Below are 16,503 nucleotides of genomic sequence, written 5' to 3'. Positions count from 1 at the left end.
TGATGATCGAAAATAAGAGGCGGCGGGGGGGGGAGGGAGAAGGTCCTTTTTGCCCCTCCCTTGCTTAGAAAAACCATTTAGCACCACTAAAAATGTCGTGGCGCGGTATTTTACGACATTGCCGTTCGTCCCCCTCAAAATCATGAGGCGGCTCTACGTCTCCACCCCCCCCAACGACTCAGCCCCGCCTCCAACTCGTCAAGTCCCGCCCCTTCACCCTCCTCCCCCGCCCAAACCGCCGCTTTCGAGGAAACCTGCCGCGCTTTTCTCGCCGGCCGCTGGGCGCGACGCCCTCGTCCCCTCCCTTCCCCCCTCCGACGCCCTCGTCCCCGCCTCCCCCGTCCCAACGCCGCTCTCTCATTGGCCGCGCCGGTCACGCGGGGCTTGGGACCCACTTAGTTGCTTTCCCTCCGCCCGGCGGCGGCGGCCGCCGCCTCAGCTTGGGCGGCTGTAACCGGTTTGGGGCAGGAAGCGGCTCAGTCAGCACAGGCTGCAGCTCGAACTGGGCGAGGGGGCGGGAGAGAAAGGAAGCGTCGCCTTTGCCCGGAGCGGGGGAGGGAGCCGCCGCCGTGGTCCATCAGCCACCCCCCGCCGACCTTCTCCGCCTCCAGGTTCGTCACAGAAACCCTCCGGCCGGGATGCGGAGGCGGCTGGAAAAGGAGGGGGGGGGGGGGGGTTTTTTTCCCCCTTTGTGCGGCTCTTCAGTAGATGTCTGTCTGCGGTAGCGAGGGTGGTAGACTTCGGCTGCTGCCTCGAAAAGAAAAAAACTAGCAGACAAAACAGGGGTCCCCTAGCGTGCGATAAGTAGAAAACGGCAGGAAAACGGAGATAATTCCAATTTCCAATCACCTTTATTATTGGCATAACACATCCGAGATTAAATGCGCTTGAAATGTCTTGAGTATATAAAATAGATTAAGTAAGTGTTTCAATGGCAAATGAACGTCTATAATGAGTTGGTGGTCAGACATTTCAAAGTGCATTGAATCTTTGGTGGTCTTCCCTGGGCGTTTTTCTGCTGTTTTTCTATTAAAAAAGAGAAGGGGGGGTGGAAAGCATTGTCCTAGTTGGGAGGAGTGAATCAGTGTAGAAAAGTGGTCCTTTGTGTGTTGGTACCTCTGTGTTGTGGTTTTGTATATATTGTCTGTCTCCAAGTATTACTAGTGTTCAGGTCCCCCCCCCCCCCCCCAAAGGAGTTCTGGCTGGTTAAAAGTGGTGCCTTGTGTCATTTTGTGGTGCATTGCACAAGGTGCCTCCAACACTAGGGAGTGGACTGCCTCTATTTGTTGTTACTGTTTTTATGCTGGTTGTCATCCAAAGAGTTGTGTTGGGTGCTGCTGCTTTTTCGCCATCTCCCCCTTTATCTGCACAACAGCCCTGTGGAGTGAGAGAGAGTCACTGACCCAGGGATTCATGGTTGAGTTGTGGGTTTGAACTGGTGTCTCCCTCTGGTCAAACTTTCTCAGCGTTGTTTTATTTATTTGCAGCATTTCTAGTCTGCTTGGGGGGGGGGGCTCTGTACTCATGTTTAATCCTAATCAGGGTATAACCCAGTTTAAATTCTTTGTCATAATGGCCCGTCTTTCTTACTGCCTGGATGCAAATGAGTACAGTAGGGCTTCTGCAGGTTGTTAACAGCTGTGCAGAAAGAAGGAAGTTTGGCAGTTGCAGCTTGCCAGGTGCATGCGGTGGACATCTGCTGTTACTGACATCATCTGTGGTGTTAAAGCTATGAAATGCACAAAGCCTGGAGGGGTAGCCATGTTAGTCTATTGCAGCAAAAATAGACAGGAGTCTAGTGGCACTGCATGGAAGTGTTCCATAAGAAACTTTCAGGGACTAGACTAGAACCTGCTTCAGATGCTATGAGTGATTCTTCTGGATGCTTTCACTTTATGTTGGAAATTTGGGGGAGTGGAATCAAGACACAGGATCTGTGTCTTCCTTTTCATCTAGTAATTATTCCTCATTGCCTCCCCCCCTTTTTTGGGAAAATGCTATACTGATATAAAAAACAGTGGTAGTGATTGCAGCATTGGCCCATCTAGCATCAGGACGCTTAAGGTTGCTGACTATCGGTGGGCTGCTGGAGTACTGCATCATGCTTGTTCTCTGTTTAGGAGAGAGGGCGGTCTTACCTCTGAGGCCAAAGTTGTTTTTTTGCATTAACATTTTATTGGATGTACAAATATCCATATAGTTTATACGTATCATTTAAAGACACTCCATTTCTTATATATTCTCCTCCTTCTAGGAATTACAAACATATAAATGCTCTCCGTCCCCTTTACCTTACTCCCTTTCCTTACCCGTTTGCCAAGCCACCATACAACTTCCTATAATACCTATTCTGATCGTTATTACATTGTTTCCTAAAAATTTTCAAAACTTCTTCTTTACTTCTTCTAGAGACTTCCCTCTTTACTCTCTGAGGCCAAAGTTGAAGGAGCAAAGTAGACTTTGTATTGGAAGGATCAACCCTTCACTCCCTTGTTACTACTTCACACATTTATATAAAATGGGATTCACTTTTTGGTTATATTAATAAACACAGCTATGTTTTCAGTATGATCACTTATTCTCTGCTTCCCCCCCCTCCCAGTTCTTATGGGAGGGGTGTCTGAATCCTACTGCTTCAGGCCTCATGGCGGGGGGGAATTTTCCTTTAACGCATTCTTTGCATTCGGAAACAAGGCTAGGCTCTGGAGCTGGGGTGTCAAACATGCAGCCCGGGGGCTGGATCAGGCCCCTGGAGGGCTTCTATCAGGCCTGCAGTGGAACTGGCTGACTTCTGCTTCTTCTTCCAATTCTGCTGCATCATCGTAGGTTTGCAGCTTACAGATACACACCTGAACAGCATACTCAAGATTGCAACAGCACAGACATTTTAATGCAGTAATTCAGAGCAAGAGGTGTCAGTTATCAGACACTGTTAAGTAAACAAAATATTGCAAGACTGCTAATGTTTTAAGCATGTTTTTATTTTAAGTAAAAAAAACACCCCTTTGTGTTTGTGTCCTTTATAAAGTTTATGCTACCAGGCATTACATTTTATGACACACATGGCCTGGCCCAACAAGGTCTCATTTATGTCTGATCCAGCCCTCATAACAAATGAGTTCGACACCCCTGCTCTAGAGCCCTTCTCCCTGACATCTTGTGTTTCGATTTATAGAGGAGAATTCAACATTGTGGACTTCTCTGCAGTCTGAATTGGTTCAGCCCCTCCCTACGGAGTCCTGCAGGATAGCCCTTGTGTTGATTCATCTTGTGCCTGATTGCTCACCATGGTGGTTAGATTAGAGAAGAGTCTTCCTGTCGGTATCTTATCCCTGTTTGCCCCTGTGTTGCATAGCATGTAGTGAAGGGTGCCAAATGCTTTCAGAAGCTGTCATGGAACTGGGGGGGGGGAGCCAGCGAAAGAGCAGAGGGCTCTAGTGAAGGGGTTTTAATTACTTCTGCTTGCTGTAGACACAGACATGAGTGTGGAAGAAATGTGTTAAAGGTCTTTCCACATGATACGTTGTGATAAACAGTCCTGTGTTACTCTACGCAGCTGATAGTGGGGCAGCTGTTGAGCTAGAGTAGAATGCGACTGCCTTAAAAAGCTCCTTAAGTGGAAGCTTGTGGATTGTCTGTCTCCTCCTGCGCTTGTCTTTTCATCCTATATTGTGTTTTAATATGGACAGAGGTGAGTGCTGAAGGCAAGAACCAGAATATAACAGCCTTCTTTATCAAATGCATAAAAGTGACTTACTGTACATGTTTTCTCTGCACTGTAGAAAAATTATATTACCTTGTGTGCCCAGGTTAACTTTTGAATTCTGTAATGCTGATGCGCCCTGTCTAGATGTGAACCTGTACTGATTATTTGAATTGCCCTGTGAGTAGGTACTGCTGCAGACCTGAGTTACCTGTTATGTTAAATAGAAAACCTGTGGCATTTGTTGTCTTGATTGTGTTCCTCAGTAGTTCCATTGGTAATAAGTTATCATATGGCATTGTGTGTAGAATAGCCTGGAGATCCTAGGATTGTCTGGCAGCTACAAGTTCTAGCTCTCAGTGTTGTGCTAGTGAGAAGCTAGACTCGTTTTTAGGGGCTGAGAGAGCTCTGAAAGAACTGTGACTGGCCCAAGGTCACCCAGCTGGCTTCATGTGGAGGAGTGGGGAATTGAACCTGGTTCTCCAGATTAGAGTCAGCCGCTCTTAACCACTGCACCAAACTGGCGTCTAGTTCCATTGATTTTAAATTGAGTTATATCACTTTGGCACATGACTGTGTTTAAACACAAACTCCAGAATAGTTGGTATACTTTCTGTATTTAAATCCCCCCTCCTCTTGTGTGTAAAAGAAATACCACTTGTAAACCAACAACTTTTAAGCCTTGCTGCTGGCACAGCAAAGTTACTGTCCATTTGGAAATGCCTTTATGGGAATAGTGCACTGCCATTTTCTAGTAGCTTCTCCAATTCCTTTAATCTTTGAAGCATTTGAAACAGCTTCCTTGGTTGCTTATGCTTAAAAGATGGATCTGAATTAGCTAGTGTAGTGTGGCTTAAAGCGTGAGGTGTTCATGTCTGTTAACCTCATCCTGGGAAAACTCAACCGGGATTTTTATTAATACGTTGATATGACTTCCGGCTTGCTCATCTCTTCCCTAAAAAGAATGAAATGCTTGGTGTGCGATATGGTGTTTTGAATAAATAGGCATAGTAAACAATAGCAGCATTGAAGCAATTTGTAATGCTAATTAAAATCAGCTACTGATTACAGTAGCAAGTAGCACTAGCTGACCGGATGTGGGCGGAACTGGGACCCCTGGAAGCTTTCCACTTGGCTCCCAGCATCGGGACTGATCCTCAGGACTTTTTAGTCATGCATCTCAGCCACTTTCTTCCACGTTGAGGCATGGACAAAGGGCACTTTAATCATCTTTCCTGTGAACAGAGCGAAAGGCCCTTTCCCAAGCCCTTCCCCGATTAGGCTCCTCTTCTGCTCACTCATGTGAACAAGTTGTGGCACACGCAGAAAGCCTCTGCTACTATTCACACCATGAAGGAAAGAACTGCAGAGGCCTTTGCTGGCCTTCCATCGAAAATTGAGGACCTGGGTAGTTAAATAATCATATGAGAATTATAATGCCTAGGTCTGTTCCATCCCAAGCAAGGAGCTGAAAATCGCGTGCTAGAATCTCATAGTAAGCATTCCTTAAAGCATCTTTAAAAAACCCCAAAACCAAGAAGTTGTGCAATACAGTCCAGGATTTCTAATCAATAAGGCTTTTAGAGGGGAGACACAAAAAATCTTCAGTGGCTGCTTTCGGTTGCAATAGTATTGACGTCCCTACCTGAGAATGAGTTGACTGTTCTGTTTCAGTGGATGGCAGAGTGCTGCATGGTGAGTTTTCTGTGATAGTAAGCTTCTGTTGTTATCGTCTCCTGGCTACCTGTTGAGCGAGGAAAAACTAGGTTCAAGGATGGTATTACAGGTCCTGCAGTATCGATTGTTTGACATTAGGTCATGCCTGACTCCTTCCGTAAGAGGAACAGCTCTTACAATTTCACTGACATATGCCACTTGCAGTTTAGACATGGTTTTAAGGCTTCATCAAAACAGTTTTGGCTTATCACATTTTAGTAGGATTTGTTTCCTCTATCCCGTACCGTGCAGCCTCAGATCTTCAGTGTTAAATTTTTGTAAATAAATTTTGGTGGCTTTTTGCCTTAAGGAGCATTTATATCTCTGCTCTTTCTCCTGATTAACATGAGAGCTCCTTAATGCTCTTTTAAGTAACTAAGGATCTCCAAAGGCCTCCTGTTGCCTTGTTCTCTCTTTTCATCAGATCCAGCAACTGCCACTTCTCGCTCCTTAATACCTCTCAGAGAACCCCTGCCTCTATCTCAAAGAGCCCTTGTAATGCCCTTCTTGTTCCGTAGAACTGTTGTTCTTCACTTGGTTCTCTCAATCTTTAATCTCTGGTGACCTTTGCGTATGCAAATCTAGTGCATACTTGTCTTAACTCTTGTATTTGTTCATTTGTTTGACTGGTGAGGAACTGTTTGTAGTTCATGAGCCAAAAATTGGCCTGTCCTTTCTTTATAATTCCTTAAAGCTAATCTGAGGGCTGCGGTGGCTCAGTGGTTAAGATGCTGAACTGCAGACCGGAAGGTCGGTAGTTCAGCAGTTTGAGACCTGAGTGCCACATGATGGAGTGAGCTCCCATCTCTGGTCCCAGCTCCTGCCAACCTAGCAGTTTGAAAGCAAGAAATTGCAAGTAGATAAATAGGTACCGCTTTGGTGGGAAGGTAACAGCGTTCCGTGCGCCTTGGCATCTAGTCATACCGGCCACATGACCACGAAAACGTCTTTGGACAGCGCTGGCTCTTCTGCTTGGAAATGGAGATGAGCACTGCACCCCTAGAGTCAGATTCGATTGGCTTTTGTGCAAGGGAAACCTTTACCTTTACTAAAGTGAATCTGCTTCTTATTATGCAGTACTTGTGTGACTAGTTTCTCACGTGTTCTCACAGAAACATGGGGCCTTGTCTCTGTGCTTCAAAGGAAATCTAAAGCTGCCAGAATGCAGCCATGATGAGTACAGGAAAATTCTCCTGTTCTTCTAGCTGGGGAGAAGGATGGGAGCTTGTTTCTGACCAACATGGTTTCATGCTGCTTTTGTGTACCTTCAAACCTCAACATAGTGTTGAGACAAGATTCCTCTCCTCCTGCATCATTTGGGAAAAGGTCAGAGGTAAGCTCAGGTTTTGACTAGCTACCCAAGGCCAGACTAAAACTGGTGATTCCTTAGTCGGATACGTAGAAAAACGGCAAAAGAAAATCTGCTGTGTTCTAGAATATAGAAATTATTGAAATCAATCAGGTGTTTCCAGTAGCCATTATACATTTTGATTACTTTTCAGAATTCAAGACTGAACCTTAGCCAAGTCTTGACTTGGTATGAATAAATGCAATGAATGTGGAATTTGTTGGTACGGTTGTATGTGTAAGTTATATGTTGAGTTTGGGTCTAAGAATACTGCCATGGGGTTGGGAGTGAGGACTCCTGTCTCCCCTAAGCCCTTTTCCTGTGTGGAAACAGCCCCAGGGGAGCTATTTCCCCTGTTTTTCCCTGTTTTTGCTTGTTCCACTTTGAGTGCTCCATGCATGTGGTGTAGCAAGAACAGGGAAAGTACTTCCCCCAGTGCTGTTTCTGCACAGGAAAATGGCTTGGGGTGGGGAGGAATTTTTTTAAATGCACTGTCTCACAGCTGCTGTGTGACTTCAGGGAACCTGAGTTGTGTCTGTGTGTCCTGGACCTAACCCATTAAAACCCAAGTGTGTAGTTTGGTCCTGGGCCTGCTACTTTTGTATATTACTTAGAACTTGAGAAGGCAGTATTAACCTTAGAATCAATTTACATAACTATTTGAAACTCCTGTGTTAGCTTCAGTTAAGAGGTTTACACAAGAAAGCTTGTGGTACTGAAATGTTTTTTCCCCCCTTTCTCAGTAGGCTAGATACTGCATCCATTAAGCTTCATTCACACAAGTATGGCTCGTTGTCAGGTTACCTTTGAAGTAAGAGGAGAATCTCCACCAGGTAAAAAAAAAGCACCTGTTCTGTATTGCAGTCTTGTAACAAAACTGGATGAAAAGCTGCTGCTTTACATGTGTATACAAGCGGGAAATTCCCACTGCCTTTCACAGACCCACTATTACGTTGAGAAGGTTTTCACAGATGTGATCTGGTGGCATTGAGTAGGTTGTGAGGATTTGTTTTGAATGAGGAAAACAGGTTTTCTGAGTTCCATTATATTCCCAAACATTGGGTTAAGACAGACCCGCTAGTGAGGTCAGATTGGTATATGAAATTCGCCCTGGCTTGCTTCCTACCTTGTTTGCTCCTTACCACATGATACTGCAGCTTTCCATTCGTTCCCCTTTGCCTGTGTAGTTCCTTGCTAGCAGGCAACGCACAGCTTGCTCTTTCCCTTGGAGCAGGGTTGAATCTGTTTCTGCCCGTGGTGAACTTTACTTCCCTCACAGAAAATATTGTTTTGTCAGCATTTTCGTCTGAGTTTCTCCTGCCAGCTCTGCATTTTTTACAGTGTTCATGAAATAACATTCCATGGACCATGACCATCACAGCAGCACAGCCAGTGGATAAATAGGTTCCAAGATAAGCAGTGGTTTTATCTTACAAAATAACAGGCTGCTTATGGTGCTCTAATTAACAGAATAAGTGATGTATAACCCAGCCTCTTGAAACTGAAATTTTAATCAGGATGAAGCTGCTTGACTTAATTTTGATTGCAAACAGAAGACAAAACAGCAACAGAACTATCAAAGGACTGAGGCAGTGGACCTGTTGGGAGAAGGTCCCAGCTGTTCACTCAAGGCCATCCCAGTCCTTCCAGCTGTGGCTCTTTCTATAATTTTGGTACTGAATTGCAGTTGCACAACAGAAGTATAGTTTGGTTCTGTATTTACTGTGTAGAAAGATAGGCCAGCTTGCCCCATCATATGAGGGAATGGGCAGAAACTGTTCTTAGTCAAGGGACTGAACTGAATGATCTTATGTTGAAAAGTACCATGGTGTAACTGGTAATCTAGTTGTTTGATAAATTATTGGCTTAAGAGTCAAGTACCCAGTTATTATCTCCTCTTTGGACTTAGAAAAACCCAACTGCACGTCACTTTAATTGCACGTCATCACATTTGGCAGTGTGGTTTTGAAATACTTGGGTTTTTCCCCCCTAGAGGGTAAAGGAGATTGAACAGTGTGCCCCACTTCAAGCTTTGCTTTGTTAGCACTAGCCTGAATGTCTGGCTCTTGCTATTAATTAGCACCAGATTTCTCATCTTCTCATGAAATGAACAACTCTTTTCAAAGAAGCCTAGTGTTCCTTTCCACAAGTTTCAAAAGTTCGAGTCCTAACCAGAGTCCTGCATTTCCATTATCCATACATATCATTTTTCCTACATAGACTAGAATTCTCAAGCATTGTGACAAGCTGACCACATGTCTGTTCCAAATGGTGTCATTAGGCTTAAATCCTGACATTGGACAAGGGTAAAGGATGCAAAATTATTATGCTACATAAGAAATAATGCAAACTGCATACGGGTTGGGTGTCTGCACAGTAGGCAAAATCCTGTGAAATCCTCAATTTCTATATAGCATTTTCATTCCATTTAGCATATGTTGGAAGCTTTAGCTTTCCTCTCAGGTGGGAAATACTTGATGGTGCTGGTGTAATCTTTCTTATTTTGTACAGTGATAGTCTTCATCTTTTTTTCAATATATCGTTTTAATGTAACTGCTTTTCCTGTGAGAAATAAAACTTTGTAATAATACTGTAATGATACTGTCGAGTGGGTGCGAAAAGAATATCTCAGGAACTAGTTGGGCGGCATGTTGTACATCTAATTTGCTGAAACTAAGGAAATCTGGGTCCGGTCTCTGCCTGAATAGTAGATCTGGTAGTCAAGGTTCCCCATACCTGCTATTGAAACTATCCTCATGTTGGTTGGGCAAAATCTGCATAATCGCTCAATTTAATTTCCTGACTAAGAGGGGAAAGCATTAATTTAAAAACTCATCTTTATTCTCCTCTTTATATTGTGGTTCATATGAGTGAGGCTAAGTAACAAGGCCTTGCTCTGTAGTAGTACCTATAGCTCCTGGTCTCTTAGTTTCCCAGTTTCGAGCTTTTCCTGATAGCTAAACTGACCTTGCATAGTAAAGTTGTTATGAGCGTAGTGCAGCATTCTTCCAGTCATCTTGCCCCCTCAGATGCTGGTTTCTTCTGTTATGTTGCATAATGTAGTCAAGTCAGCAGTATGCAGGCCAGTGGCGTCTCAGATAACGGGCACTTGGCTCTTCTTAGCCTAGTACTAGCAACCCGTATCAGTGAACGCAAGGCTACTGATGTAGAAACACATTGCACATATATATCTCGAAGGCATGCCCTGATCTTAAGCACCACTTTGCGTTATCAGTGATGCAGCTCTTGCTCCCCCCTCTGGATTTTTGCAGTACAGTATGCACATCAGGCAGCTCAGGTTTACAGCCAGCTTTTCTTCCCTAATGGATCTCAAGGGGGCCTATAACAGATCTACTGTTCAGGCAGAGATCAGACCCAGATTGCCTTAGCGTCAGCAAAGTGGCTGTACGACATGTCTGCCAACTAGTTCCCGAGATGTTTCACTGAATAAATCAAACACTTTTTAATACCCATTTTGTGGGTTCTGAATACAAATAACCAGCCTCTGTTGAATGCCATGTGGGGGAGTTAGAAAGTGTTACCAGAGTCACTGTTCACTTCACTGATGTGGGAGAAATGTGCTAATAGAAGGTTACATGTGCCACACCTGCTTATATGTTTAGGCGTCTATCAGAGAGAGAAGAGCCTGAGATTTGAGCATACAAGGAAGCAAGACAGGGAAATTTCTGTTAAGTTTGCCTTACCTTGGGCTATGCGGTAGTCAGGGCGGAAAATATACCCCACTGGCCCACCGTTTGCATGTGTGCGGCTAGTCTTTTGTCCACCGCTTTGACTGTTTTAATAATATTTCAGGAGCGGGAGTGCAAGCTTAGAATTTAGATCCTGCACTTAGCATCAATGTGGGCTTGATCACCCAAACACTGACAAGGTTGGAAATCTTTACTGTGTCTTTTAAAACATGTGTTAATCTTCCTAGGAGTGGTTTTTGCCCTATGTGGAAGCTGCAAATCTCTGGGAAACTGGGATCCACAGTGTGCAGTAATCCTTCAACCTGAGGATGAGGCTGGTGATGTGTAAGTTTCTTTCACCAGTAAATAGGAATAGTATCTCCTGGTCTTCAAGGATGACTACAATCACGACTTGTTCTTCGCTTGACTCTTCTGGCTGACCATTTCTTGCTGGTTTGGTCTCTCTGCTTGTAATCATTTTTGGCTTAATGTTCCTGTGAGAAAGTACCTCAGAGGGGGAAAAAATCTGCCTGCTTTAACAAAGATGTGTGATCCTCCGACGATATCAAACAGTCACAGTTTCTGATTTCAAACACACACCCCCCCCCCAAAGTTTTGCATGGTTTTGCCCTCTTCTTAAAAGAACTATGTCCTCCGTAGTCTACTCTGGAGAGTTCTTTCCAAGGAAACAGCATCTGCCCACAGACTGCTCCCACTGTATGTGCAAAAGTGTGTATATGGGGATTGGGGTTGATGTAGAAATACTCCCCTCCAGCTGCTCCTGTCGTTCTGTGGAGCTCTGGCTTTGATTCAGTTACATGGGTGAAGCAGTTTAGACATCTATTGCTGCCTATTTGTTCTTTCCCTGCTGCTGTGATGGTGGGAATGGGACAGGCAGTAGAAATTCATGAGCACTACTGTGCTCTCAGGTTCTCTGACAGAGAGCCAATAACCGTGCTACATTTTCATCAAAGCCAGCACTTCTGAGCAGAAGGGAATCAAAAGAGGTGTTTCTGTTTTTCCATCTTTGAGATGCTAACTGGATAGGATAGCAATGTGATCTGGGAAATAGTGCAGTGAGCTCAGTGCATTCTGTAGGGTTTTTTTCATACCTTCTCCCCTGTCCTGCTGGTGCTGCTTCACAAGTCGTTTCGGAGCCCTAGCTGATAAGCTTTCAGACTTGAAGGATAAACTTTTTTTAAAGCAATCATGTACAGTGTGCATGCACATGGTTGTACTGGAAGGTGTAACATGGGAAAGACAGTCTTTGCCTAGATGTGTTTGTGAACCAGAGCCTGCGGTAGAAAATTCTTATTATTGGTCTTATGTTTGCATGCAGAGGCACTTTCGTGATGGCTTTAAATGTGTAGTTTCCTATTGTTTACCAGGAATAGCCTTTTGAAACATCATATAGAGGGGAAGGTCCGGCTGTGTTGGCTTTTGCACATCTAAAAATGAACTTCAGGACTGCAGCAGGGTCTCTTTAAATGTCATTGTTCGACTGTGTTTGGGGTTGATTGTTCGACTGTGATTGTGTATTTTACTAAAACTTTTTCCAAAATACTTGTTCCGCAGCCTGCTCTGGAAAGCTACTGTTGACCTCCCTAGAGGAGATGACATTGAGTATCGGTACTTTCAGGGGACCTTTTTACAACCCCAGGTACGTCTCCATAAACACTAATGTGTAATTCATTGGGTAACTCTAGGATGAGTTCGGGGTGGTACACTACTTGGAAATAGTTCACACCACAGTTTTCTGTTTTCCCGATTGCTTCAGTAACAAACATTTTCATAAGAAAATAGCATGAAACCACGCAGAAACCACCGTTTAAGGTAACAGCAGATATCTTAGAGCATGTGCACGTAATGGGAAGCGGCAATTGGTCACTGGTTCCCAGTATATGCAAATATATCAGAATGCATGTATGCAGTGATCTACACATACTTTTCCTATGAAAGTGCTTTCTATGTGGGGAGACTGTGACCTCTTGAAGTTCCTTTCAGTATTCAGCTTAAAAAGGGCTGGATCTGAAATGAGGTCACCTGGGGCAATCTCCTTCCCCCACCAGCTGTCATCTGCCTGTCCACCTGCTGTCCTTCCTCTTTGGAACCGGAGGAGATGATTCTCCATACCACCTAACTTCCTCAGGCCTCTTTAAAGGCAGTGGCACACCCAGCTATTTGTACCACTTCCCAAACTCTTAAAATCCATTCTTACGAAAGTTCAGCCACTATATCTTGTTGCCATATTAAAATGGTAACAGCTGTCATGAAGAGGAGCGGTTTTGCAAGAGGTTAGGAAGCCTTAAAGGGCATGGGCGGGTTGCTGTGCTATGCTTTCTTTGAAAGGGAGAAAGAGAACCAAAGAGATAAAGAAGGCTTATCTTCTCTGGCTTCTGGGTGGAGATGGTGGCAGCAGAAAAGCATGAATGCCGGGATGTGGGTGGTAACAGTTACTGCCCTTGCCTCAGGGGGCAAAACACACTGAACCACCACTAGCTTAAATATTCTTTTCTTTTGTTGCCATTAATTGTAAAATGGAGCTCTGGCATCTAAAGGACTGGTGGAGTAAATCTTCAGCAGCAGAAAAGAGCTCGATGTGTAGGCGTTCATCCTGATGGTTTTGCCTATGTTGTGGTCTCCACACACTAAATAGTTTTATGGGAAAATTTAGATGTAAAGGTGGATATCGGGATTTGAAAGGCAATAAACTATGAGGTCAGACTCCTTCCAGAGTTCGTCTGATGCTTTTAGTGTGCATTCTCTTAATTTTGCTAAAGCCGTAAAGCAGATGAGAACACATGAGGGAGGGTTAAGCATAAATTAATCTGCTGTAGTAAGACAAGTTCCATTAATACATGCAACCTTTACAGTATGTATTAGTGAGTGTATTTCTTTGAGTAGGTGCTCTGTATCATGCACACTAAGTACCGTGTGATGCAGAGACTTCAGTGGTAAGTATGAATTTTATGGCCTCGTGGAGTAATGGCATATATAAAAAAAGTCTGTGTGAGCCCCTTGTGAGTCTGTCTGCCTGAAGAGGTTTAAATTTGACTGGGGAAGGGACTGCACGGGTCAATAGAGGCTAGGGCTCTCAGTAAACTGTTCTTACCTCTTTGTGGTGTCTGTGCATTGCACCGATGGGGCTTTGTACCTGCGCAGAACAAAACTTAGGTGTAAAAATAGTAAAAATAGCTTTATCGCAGAAATTGAAGTTTGAATTGGGCATGTGTAGAAGGCAGAGTTATTCCTTTACTATTTAGTTCTTTTCTTTTTCTGCTGCAGTGGAGACAGTGTGAGGGAACCTCTGAGATTTTACCTCAGAGCTACGTTCCAGTTCATTTTTCTTTCACTTCTTGTACTGTTTTCATAATCCACAATTTTGCTTGGTAGTTTAGTTCTAGTATAGTCCGTTGCTGGAAGAATCCATTTAGAGTATCCTTGGACCTTTTAGGATCTTTGTGCCAATGGTCTACCGCAAAGACCACCTCCTGTAAGAAAGGCTGTTTGAGTGACGGAAACCTGCCCTCAGCTAACGGGCATGATTGCTGTCTTTTGTCCTGGGCAAGGCTCATAACACACCAAGACCAGTAAATACTACCTAAAATTTTACTAGACAGTCTAGAAAAAAATAGGAGTTTCTTTTGCAGTTGCTCTTGTGCGAGCATGCTCATTTGATACCTTGGGATGTCCAATGCAGCCTTGAAAACCGAAGGTCCCTTGATATTGGGCCAGCTGATTCTGCCAGCGCCCATCAGGGTAATCCTTCCTTGTTGAAGATGAAGTGACTACAGCCTAAAAAACAGAAGAAAAAGCAAAATCAATCTAAGAGTGGAAGGCAATGGTGAACCACCTCTACTCATCTCTTGCTTTGAAAGCCCCATGAGGTGGAACTTCAGGGGTTGCCATGGGTTGGCAGCAACTCAGTGACATACTTTATTTAGTTCTCACCACTGTTTCTTATTCTCCTGTAGCTGGACTGTGCTATTCAGTGCCCATCATCAGCACCAAACTGCCAGCTATTGATGCCTTGTACAGCAAATCCTTCATTCAGCCAAAGAATGTCCCACTTAAAGGCCCCCTGCTATGCCTCCTACATGGCTTTACAGGGGCCCAGGCCACCCCACCCATTACTGCACATGCCCCATCCTGATCTCACTCCTGGTCTGCTATCTCACATACATCAGTCGGACTCAGAGCCTCATTCTAAGAAGGCATCCGATTCTTCTCTGCCAGAACAGCTCTCCAAACTCTAGTGGTCCTCTCCGTTGAAGGATGCCTGTCTATATGCAGAACAAATGATGGGGATGGCAGATGTATTTGGACTACAAGTGTCAGGACAACTTCTTTCCAGGTCTGGTCCTATTCTGGGAGTACTGGATTCTGAGGCACGTACACCCATTGCCTTTCCACTGGTCCCTTGGTTTCCTGGATCTTGGCAAAGAATCCTGGACAAAACTGGCATCTGTTCTATCAGCTTCCGAGAAAACTGGGTGTATACGTCATCTTCAACCGGAAGGCTACTCTTCTGCTCCCACGTACCACCCAACTCAGTTTAGGGAAAGGGCAGCCCCCTCTGATCACGAAGGAGGAAAGCTGGATAATTTGGACAGAAGGGCTATACTACTGGGGTCATGTCATTTAAGATAGTATCGGGGTGGTGGGAAATGGTCAGTAAAATCAGTAAAAGTCAGTTTTTTCATCTTGGTCAGTAATTTGTCAGTTTTTTAAAAAATTGGTCAGTAAAGTCAGTATTTCTTTGATTTTTGTGAATGCAGTTTGTGTTTTTCCATTTTCATTACTGCATTTTTGGGGAAACATGATGACTTCCCAGTGAGAAGACAGATTGTTTTCAGTTTAGTTATGAAGTACTTTAAGGACTATGTTCCTAAGAGTAAAAGTGATTTAGTGAAATCTTCCACAGAGTATAGAAACATAATTCACCTCTTAAAACGTGAGACAATGAAAGTAGAGGTGATGGATATTGTAGGATTCAACATGGCACAGCTCATGCTAGAGGGAGTTGAGAAAGCAATGGAAGACGACGACAAGGGAAAAATGCTTGTGGATGCAGTGCAGAAAACTGTTGAGAACCGAAAGAGTTCGTGAATAACTTTATTCAATTTATACCCTGCCCTCCCTGTCACTTCTCAGATACTATTCAATTTATATCCTGCCCTCCCTGCCGGAGCGGGCACAGAGCGGCTTATGAAGAGATTAAACATATAGGTAACAAATTATACACAGTCTTAAGCCCCCCCGGGGCCCGGTGAAGGGACCCTGGCCATGGAACTCTCAAGAGGTTGCCTCTTCGAGGGCGGAATGCCTGAGAATTGAGGCACCGTTCCGACGGTTCTCCGTGCTGCGAGACAGAATGGGCTTAGCGACGCAGACCGAGCTGAGCGTAGGAGATCACTCGGCAGAAACAAAATGAAAGCGAGGTCAAATGACCGATTATGAACGTGAGTCAATTTCATAGCGTTTAAAGAGGAAAGATAGCTCCCCACCCCACTAAACGAGAGAAAAAAGCGAGCGGGGGAGGGACGCCTCCCATGCGCATGAATTTTTGAGCGATTGAGGGGGGGGAGCGGAAGAAAATGCGAAGAAAACTGCCTAGAAGTACTTACCAAAGCGAAAAAGCGAAGGGGTCTGACAGCCCGAAACCGGAAGCTACCAGTGAGGTGGCAAAGTCTATAGCGAAATATATGTGCCCTCTGCTGAAACAGCTGAATAACTTCAAGGAACAGATGTCTATAGTGACTTAACGTATTACTGCACAACAAACCCAGATAAACGATATGCTGCAAATAATGAAGCAAGATACTGAGAAGGTAAAGGAAGTGGCTGCAACTACCCAGAAGGTGAAGAAAAAAGTGCAAACGCTGGAAAGGAAACAAACCTCCATGGAAGAGCAACTGTTGCAAGTGCAAATGGAAAAGGCCAACATGATTCTTTGCTTCCAGGGCATGCCAGAGAACAGGGGGGAGAATCTTAAAAAAGTGATGAGTGAATTACTAGCCCCAGTGACAGAAATGAAGATGGAATTG

The 16,503-nt window shown here is 44.4% G+C and overlaps 1 protein-coding gene across 1 annotated transcript in view; it reads left to right on the top strand.

Annotated features, from left to right (window-relative positions):
• Positions 1 to 414: 414 nt before the first annotated feature.
• The window catches only part of GPCPD1 (glycerophosphocholine phosphodiesterase 1), a 57,158-nt gene continuing 41,069 nt past the window's right edge, over positions 415 to 16,503 (top strand). The window contains exons 1-4 of the mRNA XM_015407314.1: positions 415 to 611; positions 7,511 to 7,600; positions 10,705 to 10,801; positions 12,032 to 12,116. Of these exons, the coding sequence (XP_015262800.1) occupies positions 7,552 to 7,600; positions 10,705 to 10,801; positions 12,032 to 12,116 (231 nt within the window). The 5' untranslated portion in view covers positions 415 to 611; positions 7,511 to 7,551. The remainder of the gene's footprint in view (positions 612 to 7,510; positions 7,601 to 10,704; positions 10,802 to 12,031; positions 12,117 to 16,503) is intronic.

This window comes from Gekko japonicus, unplaced genomic scaffold, assembly GCF_001447785.1.
Source record: "Gekko japonicus isolate JY-2015 unplaced genomic scaffold, Gekko_japonicus_V1.1 scaffold2752, whole genome shotgun sequence".
Taxonomy (NCBI): domain Eukaryota; kingdom Metazoa; phylum Chordata; class Lepidosauria; order Squamata; family Gekkonidae; genus Gekko; species Gekko japonicus.
This window is presented reverse-complemented; position numbering and strand designations above follow the sequence as displayed.